The sequence below is a fragment of the Mus pahari genome, chromosome 14 (genome assembly GCF_900095145.1).
Source record: "Mus pahari chromosome 14, PAHARI_EIJ_v1.1, whole genome shotgun sequence".
Lineage (NCBI taxonomy): Eukaryota > Metazoa > Chordata > Mammalia > Rodentia > Muridae > Mus > Mus pahari.
In genome coordinates, this window is record NC_034603.1 from 53,920,185 (window position 1) to 53,946,059 (window position 25,875).

General features: G+C 36.7%; 1 protein-coding gene across 1 annotated transcript in view; it reads right to left on the minus strand.

The window, feature by feature from the left end:
• Positions 1-46: 46 nt before the first annotated feature.
• Med13 (mediator complex subunit 13) overlaps positions 47-25,875 on the minus strand; it is a 93,710-nt gene continuing 67,881 nt past the window's right edge. Inside the window, exons 17-30 of the mRNA XM_021214008.2 lie at positions 23,367-23,528; positions 21,409-21,632; positions 20,554-20,743; positions 18,895-19,351; positions 17,584-17,803; positions 16,235-16,426; positions 15,681-15,904; positions 12,185-12,327; positions 11,392-11,550; positions 11,097-11,282; positions 9,521-9,669; positions 8,120-8,293; positions 5,043-5,143; positions 47-3,617 (exon numbers count right to left, since the gene is read on the minus strand). Coding sequence (XP_021069667.1) covers positions 3,485-3,617; positions 5,043-5,143; positions 8,120-8,293; positions 9,521-9,669; positions 11,097-11,282; positions 11,392-11,550; positions 12,185-12,327; positions 15,681-15,904; positions 16,235-16,426; positions 17,584-17,803; positions 18,895-19,351; positions 20,554-20,743; positions 21,409-21,632; positions 23,367-23,528 — 2,714 coding nt within the window. The 3' untranslated portion in view covers positions 47-3,484. The remainder of the gene's footprint in view (positions 3,618-5,042; positions 5,144-8,119; positions 8,294-9,520; positions 9,670-11,096; positions 11,283-11,391; positions 11,551-12,184; positions 12,328-15,680; positions 15,905-16,234; positions 16,427-17,583; positions 17,804-18,894; positions 19,352-20,553; positions 20,744-21,408; positions 21,633-23,366; positions 23,529-25,875) is intronic.

Genomic DNA, 25,875 nt, shown 5'->3' on the forward strand with positions numbered 1-25,875 from the left:
AGAGAGAGAGAGAGAGAGAGAGAGAAGAATGAGTATGAATGAATGAGAATACATATAAAAATTTAAACCACACTTCTGGGCCCATGAAAACACTAATATATACCAAAAGGTAAGCTTTTCCCACTGATTTGGAGAAGATGGGACAAAAAAAATAAACATTTTTTCCTAATTTTAATTAAAATAAAATGTTAAAAGGAAAGCCAGACCAAAATGTCAGTCAAGCAACAATGAATGTCTCAACAGACTAATATGCAATGCCATAGTAGGTGGGGATAGGTTCTAGGATGAGAAAGTATTGAAAGACTTTCTTTTACCCTATTCAATCTGCACATTCAAAATAATGCGACATAGTATTTTGATATTACAGTATTAACATAGTGCTTGATTAAAGATCTGCAAATCTTTGTAGTAACATGTTAAGTTAAAAAAATGACCTCAGAAGGTAAATATGAAGACGAAAGAGCATTTTAATACAGTGATCTGTGCCATACTGACAATTGAGGACTAATACAGCTGAGGATAGTTGACTAAGTAGTAAGAGCTTAATTTTAGTGGTTTAAGAAAAGTTTAGAAATATTTAAAAATCACAAGCTAGTTTAAAATTTAAGGATTACATATAAGTACACTTGGTGGCCCTCTGGCCAAACGATAAGGTGTACAGAAATGTATTCATACAGTGTTAATTCACAGTCCTGATAACTGAATGGCTTGCATAAGAAAGGTATGGCTAGATGTTGCAGACTGGCTGGAAGCAGACATTATATAACTCATCTTTTAAAATGCTAAAATACTGACCTTTCACCTGCTTCAGAATGGGTAACTGCACACAAAACAGGTTATTAGCACTGAAATGAGGAAGTCAAGGTATTGGGAATTCACTGGGGAAAAGTGTGCAAATTTGTTTACCTACTCAAATAAAACGATTAATGTACTGTGACAGTACATTAATAATTTAGATCTATTATCCTGCACGAACGGCTTCATTTCTTCTTCTAATGGCTATTTAGTTACCTCCTATTTGAGCAAAATCTGATGTGTGAAGGGGAGAAAAATAAAGGAAAAATAAAGAAAAATAAAAAAATAAAAAAAGCAAACCCTGACCCAACCCTGTATGTTTGGGACCAGATCCTGATTCCCAGGCAAGAAGAACTGTATGCTGGGTCCCTGCTTATGGCTACATGGAAGAAAATGTCAGGGAATAATCTTGTTAAATCTATTTCAAACTGAGGTATGGTTGTCACACATTAGTAATTTTAAACTGAGATTATAATCTTTTATTTTTCTTGAGTAATTATTGAGCTAAGAAAATAACAAGGATTGCTTTTAATAGAAATTCCAAATAAGCATCTTTTCCCCTCAAATCTCAAGTCCCACCAAGAAAATACAGAAGAAAATACGTCAACATAATCTGTGGTGGTGTTAGCATAATTGAAAAACAGAGACATGATCTTTAGTTTAATATCAAAATATGCTCAACATTTGGATTGTTCTATTAATGTTGAAGGAATAATTTGAAAACTTGTTATTAACTGTATTTCGTTATAGAAAAACAAGAGTTGGCAATGTTTTCATATACCCAATTTAAAGATTACTGTAAGAAAGTATTTTTTATGCTAAGCAACATTAAATGTATATTATTTACAAAACAGGATTCAGTTAAAAAAAAAATACCGAGTTAAGAGTTTTGTTTTGTAAATACAACTGATTTTGTCCTTGTCAACAATGGATGAATATACAAGTAGGAATTTTGAAAGACTGCTTCCAAGAAAGATAGGTAGACTTGGCGACTGTGAGTTCAAGTCAGCAATGCAGGCATGAGACTGGCTGGGCTCTCGTGAGCAGCACTATAGAAAGGAGTTTTTCAGGGGTAAAGCCTGCATAAAAGCAGTTATCTTGGCATGTGCAAACAAGAAGGGGGAAAGCTGGATTGAAGGAAGGGGTGAATTAAAGTCCCTAAAATTCAAGTCCCTTCTTTAGGGAGGTGAGAACCTCCTTGGCATGTGCCCTACTTTAATTTGAGCTGTGTCATAGAAAAGTACAGACTCTGGTGTTTGGGACTGCCATCTCCAAACCAAGAAAATTCAATAAATAAAAAAGTCAAAGGGAAACGTTTAGAAAATGGTTCATTCACTAGTGGAACAGAGTCTGAATACCAGAATTCACTGAGGATCTATTTACACCACAGTTTGATTACATACATACACACACACACACTCTCTCTCTCTCTCTCTCTCTCTCTCTCTCTCTCTCTCTCTCTCCCTCTCCCCCATGCATATGCATATTCTCACACGCATTCCCAATCTTTAATTTAAAAATAAAAAGTAAAACAATCAAGAGTGACTGTTCTTAAAATAATTTGTAAAATGCCTAGAGCTGGGCTAAATTTCAACCTTATAACAGATCCTGCAGAAAAATTTCATAATTAGTAATATCCCCATGCCTAAATGTGCCACTGTGAAAACTGAAAAGAATTTAAGCATGTAACATTAAACACCAAAATTAGTTTAAGCATTCAGTAGCAAATGTTTTTCTTGTAAAACTAAGTTTCTTTCACTGGAAATGGCCTGAAATATTAGTCATAGCCCTAAACCATAGTACAAAATATAACTCAAGAATTCTCATTTTATTCTAAGTTATTCCACCTAACAATATCACGTATGTATATTGCCATCATGTTATTCTGTAAAGGTGTGATATATAAAATGCTGTAAGACCCGGTACCTTTTCAGTTTATAAACACAGTGAACTTCATTACTGTACATGTACTCTGCAACTACAGCTTAGCTGTAAATCTTCCACACACAATGGCATGGACATTATTTCCCCTCTATCCCTGTTAAACTGTACATTGAGACAATACAAATTTACTGTCCACCCCACCCCTTACAAAAAAATAATACTCTAAAAGCAACCCTACTGCAACATTTTAATTAAGACGATTACATATATTTTAGACCAATTGCTTTAAAGCAAGAAGGCAGTATAAACCTTCTAGGAAAATTTTTATAAAAGAGGTTAAGAAATATAAGACAATTTATACATTTAAAAACTTACAATAAATAAGAGATGCAGGCATTTTTGAATACTAGATACTATATCCAATACAAGAACATCTTGATGTTCGAAATCCGTATGTTGGAATTCATTGCTCCTCAGGTCCCTCTCCATGCTTTAATATGCTTTAACATTAATGGGTACTATGGCTCATTACTTTTCACAAATACTGTGACTGGAAAAAAAAGGTTAATTTTTGCTATGAAAGTGTTATAATACGTTTTGAATAATCAGTCATCATCCTAAAGAGCTCAGTAAAGTCAATGAAAAATAGGGTTATAGCCCCGCCCCCCAAGTCAAAACAATATTTGTTGAAGTAATAAGAATTAGACCCCATCACAAATGACTTCCACTGAGAACTGTAACTTAATCTTGCAGCAAAATATCCTTTCTTCCCGTTCTTTCCTTGCGTAATTCCATCAAACGAGGATCACAGCATATTCATGATGAAGTTATATAACTGATTCAGCACCACAAAATGAACTGGGAGACATGAACGTCTGTCCTGAACTGCAGGGTCACAGGTTAGCCACGAGAGTGCATTGTACTGTTCCAAAACAAACCTGAAAGCAAATGATCTGTGTCAATCCATCTATTCCAATATACACTTTGGTAGTACTTTCAAGATTCAAAGTGGTGTGTGTGTGTGTGTGTGTGTGTGTGTGTGTGTGTGTGTGTGCGAGAGAGAGAGAGAGAGAGAGAGAGAGAGAGAGAGAGAGAGAGAGAGAGAGACCCTTTGCTGTCTAAACAATGAGATGATATCAATACCACAACCACAGAAATTCTCTTTGCTAAGAATTTTACACTGTAGCACATGCTAGCCTCAAACTCACGGACAGAAATCCTTCTGCTTTGGACTCCTGAATGGCATCATGCCTGGCCAAAGTTACTTTATTTGTTGTTTTGTTCTATTTGTTTGGTTTATGTTTTATTTGTTTTAAGATGGGCTAGTTTCAACTTGTAAGATTCTCCTGTCTAACCTTCCCCAAAAAAGTTATGACCACCAAACACAATCATTCTCTTAAGAAGAGCCGCAGAGCCAGCCATGGCAGCACAAGCCTTTCATCCTGGCACCGAAGAGACAAGGCTGCTGGATCTCTGTCCAAGGCTAGCCTATTCTGAGCCCAGGATAATCAGAACCTTCTCAAAAGAAAAAATAAAAAAGCACGTGGGTGCAGTGACAGAAGTGGATCAAGCTCCGTTAAGCACAATGAAAGCCTGTCTCCAGGCAGCCCAAAGGAATACAGTGAGACCCTGTCTCATAAAACACAATGAAAGAGTTAAGACCGCTTTTTCAATGAGGTGGGGAAAAAAAAAAACTTTAAAACTTATTCATGTTAGAAAAGCATTCAAGCTGGGCAGGGTGGCGCACGCCTTTAATCCCAGCAGTCGGGAGGCAGAAACAGGCGGATATCTGAGTTCGAGGCCAACCTGGTCTACAGAGTGATTTCCAGGACAGCCAGGGCTAAACAGAGAAACCCTGTCTCGAGAGAAAAAAAAAAAAAAAAAAAAAAGCATTCATTCTCAATAATTTAACGAGGTTGGGGCTGGAGAAATGACTCATGCTTAAAGTACTACTTTTCCAGAGAAGCAGAATTCAGTTCCAGCACCCACATGCCTGCTAACAGCCTAGAACTCCAGTTCCAGGGTATCTGATGCCTTCTGGGTTCCAGTGGCACTGCATGCACATGTATGCAGGCAAAAGACAATCATACATACTATATCTATATCTATATCTATACATATAAAGAGTAAAATTGTTTTTAAGAAATAATAATTAAATGGGGTTTTAAATGGAGTTTAGCTCAGAGGTAGAACAATTTACCAAGCCAGCAGAGGCCCTGTGCTTTGTCTATAATCATGAAGGGGGGGGGGGAGGGGAATCACCCAATGATTCAAAAATAAAACGCTGTGAACTCTTACTCATAATAACCATTCTCTTTCACCCACGTTGAAAGAGAGAACACTGAGCACCATGAGAGCTATACCTGAGGACGTCTGAAGTCTGGTTTGAGTCCAGTGGGTGGGAGTGTTTGCTGTGAAGCAGCTCGTCAGATTGCACTGAAGGCACGTGGAGGTGCAAAGAGGCCTACAAAGGAAGGGAGAGAAGCAGTCAACCACAGGAAAGCAGCATTTCTCTTCACTGTGTTCTCCCTATGTATTATCTGGATGAAATTGATCTTATGACAGTGTCATCTGTGGGAACAACTATAAAACTTCATGGTTTTGATGGAAACTTTAAGGTGTAAAACTGACATCATGTCTCTCTACAATTTTTACTTAAGCTTTATTTTTAAAAATCATATAGCAATCCTTAAAAAAAAAAATCCTTTACAATTATCTTCTAAATATAATCTGTCCGAGTCTATAAAGCAAATGATTAAGGAAACATTGAACCCATAGGTCTGAAGTGCACCCTGTCCCTGGGTTAAACAAGATTGAGACCACACAGTCACACTTGAGGCCTAAGTGCTATAAAATGAAATAAAATGAAATAAAATAAAGTAAAATAAAATATTAAAGGAGTAATCCTGCACATTTTTTTATTTTTTATTTTATCTTATTTTATTTTTTTGCAAAGCTGGAAATTTAACAAAATTGCCTCTGGATGAACACTTAACAATCAATACAATGCACATGTGCCTCCTTATCATCAGAGGCATATAAGCAACAGCACACACATTTAGAGATAGCAATGAGCAGAAGGAATGTGGTACTATTTTTCATATTTCTACTAAGTAAAATTAATCATCTAGTATGTAAGTTGTATAATAGGATTAAAGTCATGATACGCCCATTGACAATCCTTCAACTAAGCTTTCTCATTCTTTAAAGGTGATTCTTAATACCCTTCTGCAATCTCCCCATCACAACTGCATGTATGTATAAGCTCTTATAAAGTATATACAGAAATATAGCCAACAATACTTATGTTTGAACTGTTAATAAATTCTGGATTTATGAATTATAAATAAGTCTCACTTGGCCAATCACTACAAAGTAAACGAATGCTGGTTTAATTATTATAATAAAAATTATTTTTAACCATCTAGAACCCACTGATTTCTCAAGTAAAAAGAAATATACGACGTGGTTTAATTGACTACAGTACAAAACTAAAATGGGATACATGAAAAAAATAAAAGGTGAAAAAAGTTACATTAAGTCACGCCTTACCTGTGGTTCAGGACCAGAAGTCCTAATCGTGTTACACTGTATCTGAGGGTGAATGCTCACTTTACACTATCCTCTCTGTAAATAAATATTGAGTAGAAAACAATCTGGATAGTCCCTTGGACTTTTCATAAAAGTGTTTACTAAACAAGAGTGTGCGCTGAAACACTAATGTCATGAACTACAAATAGGTATTACACTAAATTTGGAAAATGCTAGGTAAGCAAAGTTATTTACTGCTATTATGGGATCTTTAGTGTACACACAGGTTCTGTGACTGTAAGTGGGCAGTACTTCCCAAAGGACCAAGGAACTCTGCTTAGTGGAGATTGCATCCTACTATTCCACAGAAAGCCCCTTGGGAAGATGTTCATGTAAATGAGATTTACAACAGACCAATGAACATCTCAGAGAAGAATAAAAGTCACAGGATAAACTATTATTTTTATTAATAGTCAATTCAAGGACAGGGAGAGCTCAGAGGACTTGCCTAGCATAGTTAATTCACAGTAAGAGAAGGGGAAAAATCACTCAGATTATTAACTACAGTAAATAGTCTTTTTAAGTGCGACAAAATAGTAGTCTTTATAAGTGTGCTACAGAAGCCCATTGTTTAATCACAAATAGCTTTCACAGAATGGGATATACATCCAGGGTATCAAAATACTAGGAAATATAACCTCAAGAACTACTAAAATAATATTTCAAGAAATTAAAGTGTTATCATCTGACCTGAAACATGAAGAGCCCACTTACAGTGGTTTCTACATTGTGTGAGTCAGGTCTTCGTTTATTATTTTGTACTGGTAGTAGCAACTTCAACCACACAGGGCTTTCATGACTCATTAAAAAATAAGTATCTATAGGTCTAAGAATCTCACTTCCTAAAACCCCCTCACAGTTTATGTTTTGATAAGGTCTAGCCCTGTCCAACTGGCTCACTCAGAACTCATTGTTAACCAAGCTGGCCTTCAACTCCTGGGTAAACTTCTTGCTTATGCCTCCCAAGTCACCATGCCCAACCTACTCAACTTGTCTTTTATATGCTTGCTTCTATGACAGAGTCTCACTACCTACCCCTGGCTGGCTTAGAAGTCTCTGTGTATACCAGGACAGCCTCAAGCTTACAGAAATCTTACTGCCTCTGGTTCCTGGATGTTGGGATTAAAAGCATGGGCTATCACACGCATCCTACTCAAAAGTAATTTATACAAAGGAAACTTTTTAGAGTAGGTAAATTAAACTAAAACCAAGTATTACAAAGTTGCTAAAATTTTAATCCTCAAAGTAAATAGGAGTGTAGTATGATGCCATTCAAATAACAAAGATGCAGGTTTAATCTTGATGTCTACTACAAAGTTATGACTTTAGATGAATGAGTTTCCAAAATTACAATATATTTAGATGGAAGATAAGAACACAGATAGGGCAGTGTTTCTAGGCTCTAAGCTTCTATACTACAATGAAAATACAACTTAAAACCAAAAATTCCAGCCGGGCGTGGTGGCACACATCTTTAATCCCAGCACTCGGGAGGCAGAGGCAGGCAGATTTCTGAGTTCGAGGCCAGCATGGTCTACAGAGTGAGTTCCAGGACAGCCAGGGCTACACGGAGAAACCCTGTCTCGAAAAACCAAAAAAAAAACCAAAAAACCACACAAAAAGTTTCAGGAGCCTGACTTGATCAATCTTCATATAAATTTTTTATAATTATGTGTTTCATATTAAGTAATTCTCTTTATGACACCATTTACAGAAATATACACAACAAAGCATTCATGAACTTGGAACTCAAATGAGCTATAAAACTTTAAAATGCTACTTCAGTAATTATTAGAACTAAAAACTATCAATTAGGATTTGTTAAGAATTGGCACAGAAATAAAAATACCTTAAGAAAAAGGGGGCATTGATATTGTGCTTGAGGACATGCTGACCAGAACCAGTCAGGTAATGGACCCGCTTTGGCAGTTGATACGAAGTATCCAAGGGCCAATGGTTGTTGAAGAATATTAGTTACTTCATCATGCGATTCTGTTGAAAGTAGCCGATCAGTACCCTGACCCTTAAAAAGACAAGAGTATTATTAGTTCATTTAATACATCTCTAGACAACAAATATGAATACAAATGCTTACAACAATTAATAATTTCATATTACTATCAATAAACCATATAAAATACTAAAAATTAAATGGTTATATACTTAAGAGTCTTAAGTACTACGTCTAACCTGGTGACAGGCCAGTAATATCTAATACTCAGAGGCTAAAGCAGGAGGATAAAAAGAAGTTAAAGGCTTGTGTAGGCTACAAAGTTCAAGGTTAGACTGGACAACTCAGCTAGACCGGCTCAAAAGAAAAAAAAGAGGGCTGAGGATGTGGGTCCACGGCAGCACACCTGTCTAACATATGTGACATTTAAATTTAATTCCAAGCCTAATAACTAACTAAATGTACTAATACCATAAAAACAGTGTGTTACAAAAACTGTGAGACAAAATGAGTATGCTTCAGGTCGAACTGAGTAAAAAATACAAATTGTTCAATATAGTTGCCACTTATGTCCTAATACTTATTCAACTAATTCCTTGCCCCAATTCAAAAGGCAGATTCCATTCTCTGTTTCCATAGAACTATCAGTAAAATGCCATTAATTTCAACAGTGTTTTGGAAGACATTATAATAACAGACTTTTATTCATTCCCTTTGAATTGGCCAACAAATTTCTCAGCATTTCCTTTAAGAAAATGGATAAAAGACAAATAAAATGCATAATAAAAATATTCAATACGTCAGTACCTCAAGCATCATAAACCCTTCTACTGTGATAAGAGAGTAAAAACAGATTCTTCCCCCAACGTTTTTATTAGTTCTTTGAGAATTTCATATATGTGTTTTAATCATAGAATTAGTGGTACTTCTAATGTTTAAAAAAAAAGCAAGAAGAAAAGAAGAGCCAGACATTGGTGGGTCCCAGCACAGAGGAAGCTCACAAGTTAGGAGCCACCCCAAACTGTATACAAAGACCCCAACTCAAAAACACACAGGAAAAAGGCCACGGACAGCGCATGCCTGAGAAAGCAACACTTCTGATGTAGAAGCAGGAAAATCATTGCACGAAAAGTTTTAATGGCTAAACAAGAGTACATGAGCTCAACTGATATTCATCTCTTGCAAATTTCAAAGGGAAAGTTTTCTATTTCATATAAATAATCCTTGGATGGATTGATGGATGAATGGACTGACAGATGGCATTTCCATACACTGAATTTTTTTTTTTAACAGAATTACCTTGCCAGCATCACCTCCATGGGGGTAATGAGAGCCTGGAGAATGTACAGGAGATGTTGTTGGAGATGCAGGAAGGATATTAATGATATCAGGATCAAGATCATCTCCTGTGTCTAATAAATCAAAGATACCCATTCCGTCTGCTCCATCTGTACAGGGAAAAGAAATTAATATTCTATTTTCTGTATACTATGATCACTGACATTAAAGTACTAAAATAAATTTTAACCAAAATGGGACAGGCAAGGGATGATTGCTCATGCCCATAGTCCTATGACATAGAAGGCTGGGTGATGAGGAGTGTTATGAGTAAGGCCAACCTGTAAAGTACACTCTAGGTAAGTAAGCCTAGGCTTTACAAAACACTGAGATCCTATCTGAAAACAACAGTCAGAGCATGTTGATAATATGCTTTTAATCTCAGCACTCAGAGGCAAAGGTGGGAGGGTAATCGTGAGCTCCAGGCTAGTCAGTGCTACATAGTGAGACCCTGCCGCAAAACAGAAAATCAACCAAAAAATATCTGAAAGCAAAATGAGTTAATAAGACTAATATTTACTGAGCATCAATCACGTGCCAAGTATTGTGCCGATAGCCATAGAAAGGATTCTGCAGTGGTGGTCAATGTAAAGAGACCTATATGCAGATGATTCTGGACTTTCCAATGGCCCTATAATCATACAAGTCATTTTCTTTTTTTCTTAAATGTGGTCCCACAGATTCCCAAGGGCCATACAAATAACAGGTAAGCATTAATCCACTGAGTTAACACCAGCTACAGGAGTACTAATGTGAAGGAAAGAGAAGAGTGGATGACAAAGAAGGAAGTACTGCTGTCATTCAAAATGGAGAGAAAGGCCGAAGGTCAAAATCTACAGTGACCTCTAGGAGCTGGCAAAGGCAAGGAAACAGAGGCTATCTGAGAGGCTAGAAGGAATCAGTAAAAAACCCTAACCAACTCATGAGAATGACATTGAGCATTGCAATGTAACAAACTCCTGTTTTCTTAAGCCACTGCATTAATAATGTTATAAAAGCAACCAGTAAAAAGCAAAGATAGTAAGGGATGCATACATGTCTTAAAGGGCACTACTCCTTCAAAAGTAAAACACTCAAGTTATTACATAATAAAAGAACAAAATGATGAGGTATGCCAGGTGCTGGTGGCACACAACCTTAATTCCAGCACGTGGGAGGCAGAGACAGGAGGATCTCCGAGTTTGAGGCCAGCCTGGTCTAACGAGCGAGTTCCAGGACTGCCAGGGACACACAGAGAAACTCTGCCTAGAAAAACAAATTGATTATTACTATAAAAAATATGTGGATCCATGAAGACCTAATATTTTCAAAGAGTTTCAAGTAACAATGACCACTAATTTTTTTCTCTTCTACTAAACACAACCGAAAAGGTTCACTAAATTACATTTATATTCTAGAAGATAATAAAAAGCTGTATTTTAGCAAACAGATATATAAAGAAGGGATTTAGCTCAAGACCAGGCCAAACAGGGCGGTATAGCAAGACCATGATTTCCAAACAAGTAAGATTAAAAAAATTAAGGCTCATTTAACTTACCATTGTTGGGATTGAAAGCTAAATCCAAATTTTCAGTGGTGTAAGTAGCTGAAGCTACTTGCACAGAAGCAGAAGTAGGGAATACAAGTATATGAGTACAGGATGTATCTTGTGGGGTATTTAGCTGAGGCGTCTGCATATTTAGAGTGGTACTTCTTCCAAAAACAGAACCAGTTGACACAGAATCTAAAGAGAAATGCATTTTTTTCCTTTTTGGTAAGTGCAGAATTTTATGTAACAGTTAAGTTAAACGTACAATGATAATTAAATCTGACATACACTGAACATAACTAACCTGGCATGATAACAAAAGAACCTTGGGGTTCCATTGCAACCAAACAAGCACTAAGGATACTCGGAGAGTCTGCAGCAGATATGCCACACATCCTACACATGTCTTTGAGCCTTTTGCTTAGAGATTGCAAGTTTCGACGACTCAGCAAACAACTCCAGTCTGTGGATATGAATAGGGAGGGACAGTACTTCAAGTTAGTGCTGTGTTATGAGAATAACTCAAGGTTACAATGAAAGAGAAATATATAACAGCTTTTAAATTAGTCTATTTCTTCTAATATAGAGGTCATCATAAAGTGAAAATTCTTACAACTGATGGCTTATCTTCAGAATTAAGTCAGTGTATATATGTGTGTGTGTGTATATATATATATATATATAAAATTATGATTATATATTTATAAAATTGTTACATATACTTGTATAACACATATAATAGATACTAGTTATATCTGTTGTATTATATATATATGGTTCCTTGTTTAAAACAAAAACTTTTACTGACAATTCTAGCATTTTAAGCCTTATTTTCATATGTACGAGTATTTTGCCTGCAGGCATGCCTGTATACCACATGTGTGCAGTGCTTGCAGAGGCTAGAAGAGGGCATCAAACCCCTGAAGGTTCAGTTATGGACAGTTGTAAGGCACTAGGTGAGCACTAGATAGCAAACCCGCATGCTCTATGAGCCTTTTAGCATTTTATTCAACCCGTTATTTAATATGCTCTGAACCAAATATACATCAACATAAAACAAAGTTAAAAAGAAAAAAACAGATAAAAGCATAATCCACCTTTCAACTCTCCATGTCCAATCCTTCCCAGGCGACCAATCACAACTCTCCATGGTAAAGAGCTCATCTGAACAAGTCCTAAGCACCACTCCCACAATTTCTGTAGACCAAATCTTCTAGCAGAACCCTTTTTCCGACGGGCCCTATTGAATGAAATGGTTGTAAATATTTCAAAAATTCACATGATGAAATTTTATAAGATGGCTCAAATGTGTGACAAACTAGTTCATCAATTTTATTTTATTCTGTTTTATAGACTGTTTTATACACTTCCAAAATGGGGATATGCCCCCAATTCCTTGTCCTTCACTTAATTTTAGTAACTCAAACCTTTACAAAAATAAATCTCAATGATTTACCACTCAAAGTCCTAAGATTATGATATGGAATCTCTTCATGTTTTGTGCAAGCTGGTTTTAAATTCCTAACTTCAAATAGTTCACCCTAATGTTTTAGATTTAGTTGCAGGAAGCATAGATATATGATATCATATTTGGTCTGAAGTTTATGGATTGTTTTGTTGTTCTTGTTTTTAATACATATTATGGACCTGAAGAAATAGCTAATTAGTTAGCATGTTTTCCTTGCAAGCATTAGGACCTGAGTTAAATTCCCAGAACTTAAGAAAATAAATGTGAGCCGGGCGTGGTGGCGCACGCCTTTGATCCCAGCACTCTGGAGGTAGAGGCAGGCAGATTTCTGAGTTCGAGGCCAGCCTGGTCTACGAAGTGATTTCCAGGACAGCCAGGGCTATACAGAAAAACCCTGTCTCGAAAAACAAAAAAATAAAAAACAAAAAATAATAAATGTGTAGTTTTAATCTCAAGCTGGAGAGGCAGACAGAGAGACGGAGTTCAATCCCTTGAGCTCACTAACCAGTCAGCCTGTGCTTCCTGACAAAGTCCAGACTAGAGACTGTGTTAGAGAGGAGGAAGGATAGAAAGCTCCTGAAAGGTGATAGTGAAGGTTGTCCTTTGACTTTCACAGACACCCATTAACAAGTTTTTAAAATATAGTTTGATATACACTTAGCCTAATAGAATTTTTTTCACAGTTTACCTACTAAGAGCCTAAATTCACCGTAATACTGTCTATTCTAGCAAAAGCTTTTATTTTTTAAAGTTCAACACGTCAAGCTTTACAAACTATCAGCAACTGTCACTACTGCAGCTGCTGCATGAACAATGCCATGGTGAAGAACTGAAAAACATGGTTTGTTGTCCAATTTTGGCCAACGATTTGCTTTTTAAAGCAATCTCTATACCTTAAAAGTGAAAGAATGTCCAACACAAACTACATTTCTCACACCAAATAACATTGTTGCATGTCTTCTGATACAGGTTGCTTCATTAGGTAGGCAAGCTTGTAACACAACCACTTTCCAAATGAGTAACAAGAGCTAGCATTTGCTAGCATGTACTCTGCTACAAATATACAGCCTAGGTGGTATACACACACATTCATTTCACAGTAACACACTGATGAAGCAGAGAGAACTACTCTACAGACATTTCAGATCAATAAGCTATTGCTCAGCTACCTGATTTTCCCAATATTATTTAAACTGCTAGAAACCAGGAAGGGGTGGTATTTGAAAACAGGCCTAATTATATCTTATAATAACTATTATTATTACATTTTAATTTATTTTGTATGGGGATATACATTCCATGGCATGGGTACAAAGGTCAGAGGATAACTTTTGGGAGTTGGCTCTCTTCATCATGTGGGTTAACAGGGATCAAATTTATGTTGTCAGGCTTAGAGGCAAGCATCTTTACCCGCTGAGTGACCTTGCCTACCAATACAATTCTTAATATTTGTTCCATTTCTACTTTGTTGGAAGGATTTACTTTATTTTATACGTGAGTGTCTTGCTTACATGTATGTATGTGCACCATGGGTGTGCCTGGTGCCCAGACAGCAGAAGAAAAGACTAGATTCCTTGGAACTACAGTTATAACAGATTGTGAGTCATGATGTGGGTGCTGGGAATGGAATCCAATCCTCTACAAGAATAGCCAGTAATTCTAAATGCTGTCTCTCCTACCCTCATTTCTACCTCTTGATTAAGGAAATAAAATGGTAACCTAAGCCTGACAGTGGAGGGATCTGTTCTCTTCCTTCACAGAGAAGCATACGGCCTCCAAATTATCTCATGACTAATTCAACATCTCACTCAAAACTGTATTTAAAGAAAATTATTTTTAAGCCAGGTATTAACAGTGCACACCTTTAATCCAGCACTTGAGAGGCAGAGGCAGGTGGATCCCTGTGAGTTCAAAGCTAGCCTGGTCTACATAGCACATTCCAGGACTAAACAAAGAAACCCTGTCTCAAAAAACAAAACAAAATAAAACAAACAAAAAATTAGATTTTTAAAAAAACCTCCGGGAGTGGTGGTGCATGCTTTAATCTGAGCAGAGGCAATGACTGGCAGAACGCTATGAGTTTGAGGCCAATCTGGTCTACAAAGGGAGTTCTAAGATAGCCAGGGCAGTTATATTGGCCCTTCCTTTCAATAAAAAGAGCGAGAAAGGGAGGGAGGGAGGTTGGTTGCTGACCCTTCCCCGCCAAGGTTATATTAAGTATATTGTTTCTCCTGTGTTACTTTGTAAACAGTTATAAAGTAGAGCCTAAATAGGAGGATAATGCCTGTATTCTCCCAGACAGGCAGGCAGGTTAGGTAGGCAGATAGATCACTATTGTAGAATTTGTGCTATAAGCAGTTAAATATGTATTTATGTTTTGGGTTATTGTTCTTTTTTAAATAGCCCTGGTTATCCTGGAACTCAGTGATATGTCTGCCTAGGCCTCCAAAATACTGAAATTAAATTGCACACCTCCACCCTAAGCTTACAAGGTTCACTTTTATGAGTAGAAGGCCTTTCTAAGTTAATGTTTAAAAATAAATTGTATTTAATTTGTATTATTTTTTAACTATGTGTACTGGGAGGAGGGGTAAATGTGGATGTGAGTGCAAGTACCTATGGAAGCCAGAGTTAACAGGAGTTATAAGTCACCAGATGTGTATGTCAAGAAACAAGTCCAGGCCTCTAGGAAGATGAACAAATACCCTTAACTACCAGGCCCTAAAGCTTCAAATTCTTTACCCAAAATTCTTGTCACAAGCATTATAACTTAATCTTTTTTATCTGTGTAACAGATTAACAAGGAGAGGAAGCATTGGTTTTTGAGAGATCATCTTACTATGTAGTCCTGGCTGGCCTCAAACTCAGAGATTCACTTGTTTCCACCTTCCAAGAGCTGAGATTAAAGACGTGCCCATCCAAAAAATTTTTTAATCATCTCAATTATACATTATAAGCAGTAACTATAAAATGTAAATAAAAGTATACCCAGAAACTGAACAATTAATATCATAATATATATAAACTTCAAATGGTTACTTACTTAATATGAAACAGTATGTTTGTGCATGTGGACATCTAATAACATTCTAAATTGGAATAAGCATGTTTAAGGAAATAAGTACCTATTTGGAACATCGATGTTAATGATACATGTTTCTAGGAGTTCTCCATATAGATCTGTGCAAGATGCAAGAATCCACCTTTGATCATGTGATAAACAGTAGCCCACAAAAAGAACATTGTATTTCTGTCCAGCTTCTCCAAAGGTCTCTCCTAGCTCTGTTTGCTTGTCCTTCACGGGAGCCAGAATAAAAGGTGGTGTATAAAGTCGAACACACTCTGGTCTCTGTAAAATAAAGCATGAAAGTACTACACAACTGTGCAATCTTAGGGAATATTTACTATCTACCCAATTATAACTGGAAATTAGATTAAAACAAAATTTTGTTTTGGTTTGGTTAGGTTTTTGGAGACAGGGTTTCTCAGTGTAGCCCTGGCTGTCCTGAACTTGCTCTGTAGACCAGGCTGGCCTCAAACTCAGAGATTTGTTTGCCTCTGCCTCCCAAGTGCTGGGATTAAAGGAGCATACCGCCACTGAGCAGCCATTTAGTTTTATATAAAATTTTAAAATGTAAGTCACCGTGATAGCTTCGTTCATAGGAAACAGAGCACTTACATCAGGACTTTTAAGAGCAGTTTCCATAGCTAAGCCTGGACCAAACCCAGTCAGTGTTTTTACATTGGTTGATGTTGGAAGTGGTCTCCGACACTGGGTAAACACCGAAAAAGCCAAAGATTTTAAATGCTGGGAGTAGATCTGTCTGTCCTCGTGTTTCACAGGTTGTAAGAGGTACTGACAAGGAACGATCTACAAAGAAAGGTGAGCATTACAAACATTAACAGAGCAACTTGCAACATAAGAGAAATCCCTTCAGACAAACGTCAGCAGCATCTAATGGAAAGATACTGATTTCTACCACACAGTGTTTTTAATTTTTATGTTATATGTACGAGTGTTCTGCCTGCATATACATACATACACTTATATATTATTACCTGTGGAGCCTAGTGAGAGCACTGGGACCCATTAGGAGCAGGGTTATGTATGGATGGCTATCAGATGCCTTGTAAGTGCTAGCAACTGAATACGAGTCCTGAAAAGCAGGTGAGTGCTCTTATCCACTGAGCCATCTCACCTGCCTGCCTCTGTTACACAGTTTTTATATATATGGGTGCTGAACTAAAGAACTACTTAGAAATCTTTTAAAATTTCTATACATAGCAGTTATACTAATTAAATATAGTTCTCCAGGGCCTATTATAATCTACAAATTAAAGAAATCAAAATTTCTTTAACTTTCTACTTTTACTGTGAAACTGTCTCAATTAAAATTAACACATAGAATATAGGCACTATTTTCCTATTTAGGCTATACTTTATAACTGAGCTTACAAGTAACACAGGAGAAGCAATCTACTCAATATAATCTTGGGGTTTGGGGGAGGTGGTGGTGTTAGGTTAACAAACAAACATCTTATTTTTTTCCAGGCTAGCCTGGAACTATGCACTGATGCTAGCCTGCAACTTCTGACCCTACTGCCTCAGCTTCATGGAATTAGTTAGAAACACACCGTCTACAGCCAATATAATTGAATTTCTCATGATTGTAGAATGACAATCAAGGTTTTTAAAGATTTCATGTGTCAGTCTCGTCTATTTCTATGTGGGTATTCCATGTATATAACAGGACCCACAGAAGAGATCCCTGTTGCTGATATTACAGACAGCTGTGAGCCACCAGATGTGAGTAGAAAGAACTAAACCTGGGACTTCTGGAAGAGCAGCAAGCACTTCACTGCTAAGCCATTTAATTAGCCCCCAGAACTATAAAGTTTATATCTTTTACAAACTCTCTTAAAATTCCTATTATAATATTTAAGTAAAATCAATATAACCTGTCTTTTAACAAAATTATTTTGAATACAGAAAAACAACTGTGAAACTCTGAAACATCAAATCCTTACCTGTACAGAAACAGTACTCTTGATATGAGGAGGAAGAGTTTGGACCATTTCCAAGAAGCATCGAAGGAGCCCCAAAGTCCATACATTAGAAGAGTTAGTGCTCTCATCTTTATTTTCGTATGTAAAAGGATCAATTATATAAACAACAATTGCAGGTGGGTAGGTAATTGCATGTGAATCACCATCTGTGGGAATCCCAACTTTATCACGATCCATTGTGCTAAAAATTGAGGTAGAAAGAGAACAATGTTGTATTATGTCTGCCTGGTACAGCACCAAAGTGAATCCTTACATCCCTCTTTTATTGGGGCAAGGCATCAGAAAACCTCTCTGATAATCGGGATACTTACATTTCACACCATATGAAATCCCTTCAAATAAGAGGCTTTGTGCTTTTAAAAGTAAGAATTCTTAAGCAGCTTAACAGTAAGAGACTAAAGGTCTCTCTGACAGGGATCTCAGTAACTGGTCATGCTCAGCAGCCTGCCTAGAAACAGAGCTAGTCCAGAAAGAAGCCAGGTTTTTCTGCTCAGGTAATAGCTTACTTTTACCCATATTTATGAGTGTGACTTTGGAAATAACTGCATTCTAGGTAGAAGAGAAACAATGAGCATCAGACTGTCTGATCCGGGAATTTCCCCAGGTCTTTTATATAAAAACAATGAGATCCATTACCATTAACGCAATTGCTGTGCAGCGTGCAGAATTGCTTCCATACTACAGATATGGATACAACGCTAACAGAAATGAGTAAAAGACAGAGCTGAGACTCAGAATCTAAAGCCTCCACACCAGAGCTGAAGCACAGCACAGTGAGACGGCATTGCCCAGCATGTGCACGCTCCAGGGTGAGTTTCTAGCACACGCGTGTGTGCACACGTGTACACACACACACACACACACACACACACACACACACAGAGGCAGCAGGCTCCAAAGTGATTTCTCAACCATTTGTGTAGTATGCATAAACAATTGCATCTGCTTATGATGCAGCCAGACTCAATCATAGGAATATCTGGAGTGGAATAGTTTTTAAGATCTAAACACCAACCCTGTGATTTTACAATGAAAAATTTAAAAACAATCTTTATTATATCTTTATACATAAAATAATTACCATGATTAAACTAAATTCCCCAATAAATTCCACTGTTTATTTAAAGAGTCAACAGATTCTGTATTTCCACAAACTTAAATTTGTTTATACTCATTCATTCAGTGTATATAAGGTTTCAAGCATGCTAAACACATATGCTACATAATACTTAACTATCTTTCAACCCCAAGTATCCTAATATTTAACGGTACCTTTCAGACACATCAGGATGTGGCTGAGTGGGAAGAGAAGCTGACTCCCCTGATATTCCTGCTGCCTGCAGAGATGATGACTGCTGTCCTCCTAGCTGGCCACTCTGAACTGTACTTGCTTGTGCAGACATGGATCCTGTACCACTAGTGTTCATACTGCCAAAGGGTGGAAACGAAGGCAGTTTATTTGATGATACTCCACTACTCATACTGGAAGATGATGAAGATGAAGTTGTGGTCAAAGTTGAATTAGCTGTGGCAACTGAAGTAGATATGGCAACACCTGAAGTCATTGTCATAGTGCTACTTGCCGCAGATGCTAAGGTGGCAGCTGGAGCATTAGCGTTTCCAGTATTTGTCATCTGAGTTGCAGTAACCAAAGTCTGATTTGGAGGGACAACTAAATTTGCCTGGGAGAGCAGAGAGCTGTCCAACGGCTGAGAAGCAAGATATGGACCTAAAGAACAAAAACGGGTATTTAATTCTTGATTTCACTGATTTATTTTTATTCTTTTATAGAAATAACAATGTAGTTGATACTTTTATGGCAATTATCTTCCCTTAACTGCTTTACTTACAGTGCAGCATGAACTAACTTTCTATTCCCTCCTAGAAACTTAAAAAAAGAAAAAAGAAAAAAAAGTTTAAAATTTTATTATAAAAATAAACCCGTATTTTCATTCAAATTTTAAATAGTCAGTATGAAAATGTAAGAAAATTGTATTTCCTAGGCAAAATTAAATGTAAACAAAGGCTAACCAAATGGCTTGGTGATTAAGTTGACCCCCAGAAACCACAAGGCGGAAAGAGAAAACCAACCTTGCCAAGTAGTCCTGATTTCCACTGGTTCACAGTGGCATATATCCCAACACAAGTAATAAGTGTAAGAAAAAATTAGAATAAACAACAAATGTGTATAAGTATGCAGCAATTTTTCATCAAACCACTACAACTATTGTTAAATCACAAGTTGAAGAAATACTGTCTAGATTGATAGACAACTAAAATATGAAATGGAGGGATATTACCATGAGGCTCAATTTTCAGAAATGTCTAATTAGGTTCAGTAATTATAATGGTATTGCATCTCTTTGGATTAAGTATAAAGAAGTTCACTGATATTTAAGAGTATAACAAAAAGATTTAAGTAACTACAATAAGACTTTTTTTGGTGTTGCAGAAGGTTACTTAGAAATTATTTGTATGTAAATTATTAACAAATCAAAAAAGATGTTTTTAAAAACAGGGTCTTACTATGTGTGTAGCCCTGTTGTCTCGGAACCTGCTCTGTAGGCCGCACTGGCCTCAAACTCACAGAGATCCTGACTCTGCCTCAGGAATGCTGGAATCAATGGCAGGAAACATCAGACTCCACAGAAGCAGCAGAGAATATTTTGGAATCAATAATGACTACTTGATAGCATGCCCATATATAGAGCTAGCAGACTTTCTGTGGACAGTCAGTCAGTGCATTAAGTCTAAAACCACAGTCTTTGCCACATCTACTCAGTTCTGACTTTGCAGGACAAAAGCAGGCAGAGACAGTATTTGAAAACATGGAGATGGCCACATGACACGAAGATTTTATTTACAAAATTAGATGTTGAACCAACCCATACTGCTCATGTTGCTCTTGTAGGATGAATACAAATTTAATACCTAAATCATATCTGCAGACTTGTGCATACAGCTTCAATTTAGAAAATGCTTCATTGTTACCATCAGCTGCCTGAGAAAACCATTCTGTTACAAACTTTTCTGAAAGTTTCTTTGATGCAGTAGCTCCCACTTTCATGATCCCATCCGTCAACAATCGAGAAATAGGTCTGTGTTGGCCCAATCGACAGGACTAAAATATATATAGAAAAGGCAGAATCAATGAATTTACCATACTATTTGGATACAGATTATAAAATCCAAGCAGCACTTGAACCATTTAAAACAAGACTTCTCACTTATAACTAACAACTGAGTTGAAACTGCATAGGTAACTATAAAGACAATCGTTGTTTTCCTTTAGAAATTTCCAGCTGCTTTTTTTTTCCTTTCCTTTTTTTGGACAAAGGGTCTCAGGTAACCCAAGCCAGCCTCAAACTTGTTACATTGATGAAGGATGAATTTCTCATCCTCCTGCCTCTACCTCTCAAATGTTGGGATTACAAACATAAACCACCACCCTGGTGATCCATTTTTTCCAAGACATAGTCTGCAGGCTGGCCTAGCAGGTCTCCTGTTTCAGCTACCCAAATACATATGAGTTATGGGTGTGCACCACCACACCCAACACACCAAAGGTTTCTTTAAATGGAACACATTTATGTCCTTGATATATCCATCTAATACTATGTTTTCCACTGTGACCTATGGAACACATACCTAACAAAGACAAGTAAAAAATGTAGCAAGAATATATAATTCATTACTAAGACTACTGTCAACATCAGCATTCTTCATCAACCCGTAGAATCTCCCAGTACATTTTAAACATGAAAGTATAAATTATAAAACACTTACCTCATATATTGCAGTGAGATCTCTAAAAAAGCTTCTGGCTCCATTTAACAAAGCTTCATTCTCTGGACAGAGTACAACATAGGCTATATCTCTTTGAGATCCATAAGGTTCCAGCATAAGTTTCTCCCAGTAAGGGAGAGCAAATGGAGAAAGCACCAGAAAATCATAATCATAACCCAACAAAAACGTGGGAATCGGCAGTGGTTCCGGAGATTCATCAGTTCCTGAGTAATAAAGAAGGCAATCAGGAAGAAGCCAATTCACATCATCCTCTTTATTTCCAAAATTAGTAAGGAAAATATTAAAGACAGAAACATGGAAAGCAAGCAATGACATATTTTCAGAATTAAAAATATCCTTAAGTGATCACTTTAAAATATTTACTGCTATTTTACTTGAGAAGGGTTTTTGTTCTACAGCCCCGTCTGGTCTTGAACTTGTAACAATCCTCCTTTCCCCATCCTGTTAAATGCTCAAATTATAGGCATGGGGTACCACACCTGTCATGAATTGATTTAATTTAATAGTAAACAAATTTATAATTGTTATGATGGAATTAATTTATTTACTATAAAAAAGGACTTATAAATCAACAATACTTTTTTTTTCTTAAAACTGAATTAAAAGGGTAGATCTCAAATTAAATGTTCTTACCACAATATATTATTAGGGAAAAAAAAAAAGAAGACGAATTACCTTATTTTAAGAAAAAAAAAAAGTGATCTCCTAAAAGAAAGTAACCTGAATACTAGGAAATAACTGCAGCAGTACATTCTAGGCACTGTGTATACTAATTTGCACAAACACCATATATTGGCAGACACTGTTATTAAACTCATTTTAAACATAAGAAAGAGGAAGAAAAAAGGTAAACAACTTATCCAGCAACATAAAAGAAGTCACTGTAGGAAACTGAACCCAGGAAACCCACTCTCAGCCTGATAATCTGCTGGAAAGTCTGGGATAGTAAATATTTATCTGATTGAGTTAATACTGATACTACTGAGTATAATTCAGCAATATAAATTTTAAACTACACATATGATTTAAGGCAAGCATAAACAATCACTGAAAATAGTTGGAATGATGGAATATAGATGGGATGATGGATAATGATGGAAATACTTTATACGTGTATAGATAATATATTGGTAAAATACATACAGAAATAATTTTCAAAATCAGGTGCAGAAATAAATCTGTTCTGGTTTTGAGAAAAATGTGAAGTTTATACTAAAAAGTATTAATAACTTGAACTTTTCATAGATTATCAATTTATAGGACACTTAAGTCATTAAGTCATTAATAAAAAAGAGAAAAATACAAGGAATCTACTACTGTATGCAATGCATTTTGAAAGCACAGAGAACATTTAATACTGACAGCTATTATTCCAGAGCTGGAAGTGTGATTGGGTAGTTGCCTATTGTGTGTGAGGCTCTGGGTCAATCCCAACACTACACAAACCACAGCCAGAGAGCATCCAAGTAGACTTAAGTGCTACTGCACAGGCTCCAACCACCTTCCAGGGGAGCAGTCAACACACCCCTACTAAGGGAGGTCTCCCCTTCCAGGGGGCACACACCTACTGCTTTGGTCCAAACTTTTTATGTGAAAAATCTTATGCTTTTAAAAAAAGTATTAACCTCTATTATTTGACCGCAATTTTTCATCTCATTCAATTTAGAACTGAAGTTATTTGGGGGTTTTACAAAAATCATCACCCTTCCCTCAGATAAAATTATACTGGATGTCAAGCATGCACAGACAGTGCAGCTATTCGTGCTGACGTGAAATTAAAGAACCCGGGAAAACTAAATGCTACAAATGTAAAAAGGTGGGCTAGAATTAGAACTGGATCATAGCACCCTGAAATTTTTTAATGTACTTAGTCAAATTGGGCACATATCTGAGAACAGACATAAACCAGTCATCATCTAGTACAATGCACAACTTACCATAGGAGCCTCGGCCAGCCATTTTATGAAATTGTTGCCATGTGAGAGGACCTTGAACCCCCCAGGGTCTCACTGTTCTTTTTTTCTGAATAGCATCTTGAAGAACTGGCTGAAGAGAAAGGAGCATCCGAAGTATATCCTGTGAACACTGCACACTCGCATCTGCAATCATTAAAAAAAAGTAAGTAGTAATTGCTTTTTGGTGACACAAACTTTAAGAGTTAAAAAGAAATAAATCTGAGGTATTTTAACTGTTCATTATAAAAAAACCTAAATATCTGCATACACAAAAAACTATATAAAACCTTTCAGAAGTCAGATGTAGTGGTAAATTATCTATAATCCCTGAATTCAGACAGAGATTGATTGAGAGAAAAAGGAAAGGGAGGGCTGGTGGGCAGGCAGAGGCAGAAGAGATCTCTGAGTTTGAAGACAGCCTGATCTACAGAGCGAGATCCACCTGCCTCTGCCTCCCAAGTGCTGGGATTGAAGGCATGCACCACCAATGCCTGGCTGTGAAAATATTTTCAAACCACAAACCAATAAAGGATTTTCACTCACAGTTCATAAAAATTCTTACAGATTAATAATTTAAAAAACAAGAATGAAATACGAGTTTTAAAAAAACAAAAAGTCAAATTGTAAAACTGGTGAAGCTGAAGGCTCACAAGCCCCAGGCGGGGCTGCAGGATGAGATACTTCCTCTTCACACTCAACTCTTCAGTCCCACGACCCAGTCAAGCTAAGGATTTTACGAATCCTCCTAAGATGCACAAATGGTATCTATGAAAAGACACTGAACATCATTAATCATTAGGGGAATTCAAAGCCAAACCACAAGAAACCGCTTCATAACCACTAGGATGTCTTCAATAAAAAATAGATTGCAAGTACTGGTGTGGTTTTGGAGAAAGTGGAACCATCTAATATTAGAATTTAAAGTAGTACAGATGCTTTGAAAAATATTAATTCCATGACCCAGGAAATCTAAGTACGATGGAAACAAAAACATACATAAAATCGTACACACATGTTCATAGAAGCCAAAGTGCATTCAATTCAAATGTCCAATTTGAAGATTTTGAAAAAGGTATACCACTATGTGACACTGGAATCCGATGTCATTAAGGTATATGCTTAAGAACTCTGAAAACAATCTGAATGGAAGGGGGAAAACATCGGGCTAAAGACACGGCTCACGAATTAAGAGCACTGGCTGCTTTTCCAGAGAACCCAGGTTCTATTCCCAGCAGCTGACAACTGCCTGTAACTCCAGGTCCAGAGGACTCAACACCCTCACACAAACATATAAGGGCAAAATACCAATAAACATAAAATAAAAATAAACTAAAAAAAAAAATTTTTTAGGGACGTCACAGAAGCCCAAATATTGTACTATTCAATTTATATATGATGCCCCAAAATTCCCATTTATAAAGACAGAAGCCTAACTAGGCTAATTAATAGTTGCTTACAGCTACAAGAAAAGGATAGGTAAAAATAGCAAATAAATGCTAAGAATGGGTTATTACTTTTGGAGTGACACAAATGTTCCAAAATTGTACAATTGTTCCAAAATGTTTGTACAACTAGCCGGGCGTGGTGGCACACACCTTTAATCCCAGCACTTGGGAGGTAGAGGCAGGCAGATTTCAGAGTTCGAGGCCAGCCTGGTCTACAGAGTGAGTTCCAGGACAACCAGGGCTACACAGAGAAACCCTGTCTCAAAAAACAAAACAAAACAAACAAACAAACAAATGGTTACAACCCTAAACACTATAAATTTTTGACTGTATATTTTATATAGATGAATCATATGTTATGTTTATAAAAGTTTTTCTTCTGTGATCGGGAGGTGCTGGGACAGTAAAATCGGGACAATTAAGAGCAACTTTTTATCTTGAACAGTAAGTTGCCACTTGAATATACAAACTATTTTATAAATTTTCTTTTTTCCTCTTCTGCAGTAGTAAGGATTAAACCCAGGACAACATGTCAGTCAATTGCTCTGCCTCAGAGATACATTCTCAACCAACTTCATAGACTTCTAAATTAATTTGAATAAATATTCATATTCAACTATTCTCAGTGTTGGAAATATAGATACCCTTACACAGAACCTGCACGGGGTGTATTTAAGGGATAAGAGATCAATCAATAAATTCTATTGCATGTATAAGAAAGAAATAAGCAAGTACTATAAAAACTGAAGACCATAACCTCTAACAAGAAGGAACCCAAGTTAAGTATGAGGGAGAAACATAGCCAAGGCAGATGGCACAATCCACGGGCCCTAATGCATAGGTCCTAATTCTGGAGCTATATATAGTCAACAATGTTATACTTTAATCAGAGTATAAGTGTGCAACAAGTAAAACTTCTGTATTTGTCTGGCAAAGAGGTAATCCCAATAAACTAATAATACAGAGCGCCCTGATGCTATTTGCTGCTGTTGGAGTGAGTAACATTGGAGGTCCTATATGCCAGGCACTTAATGAGTGCTTTAACT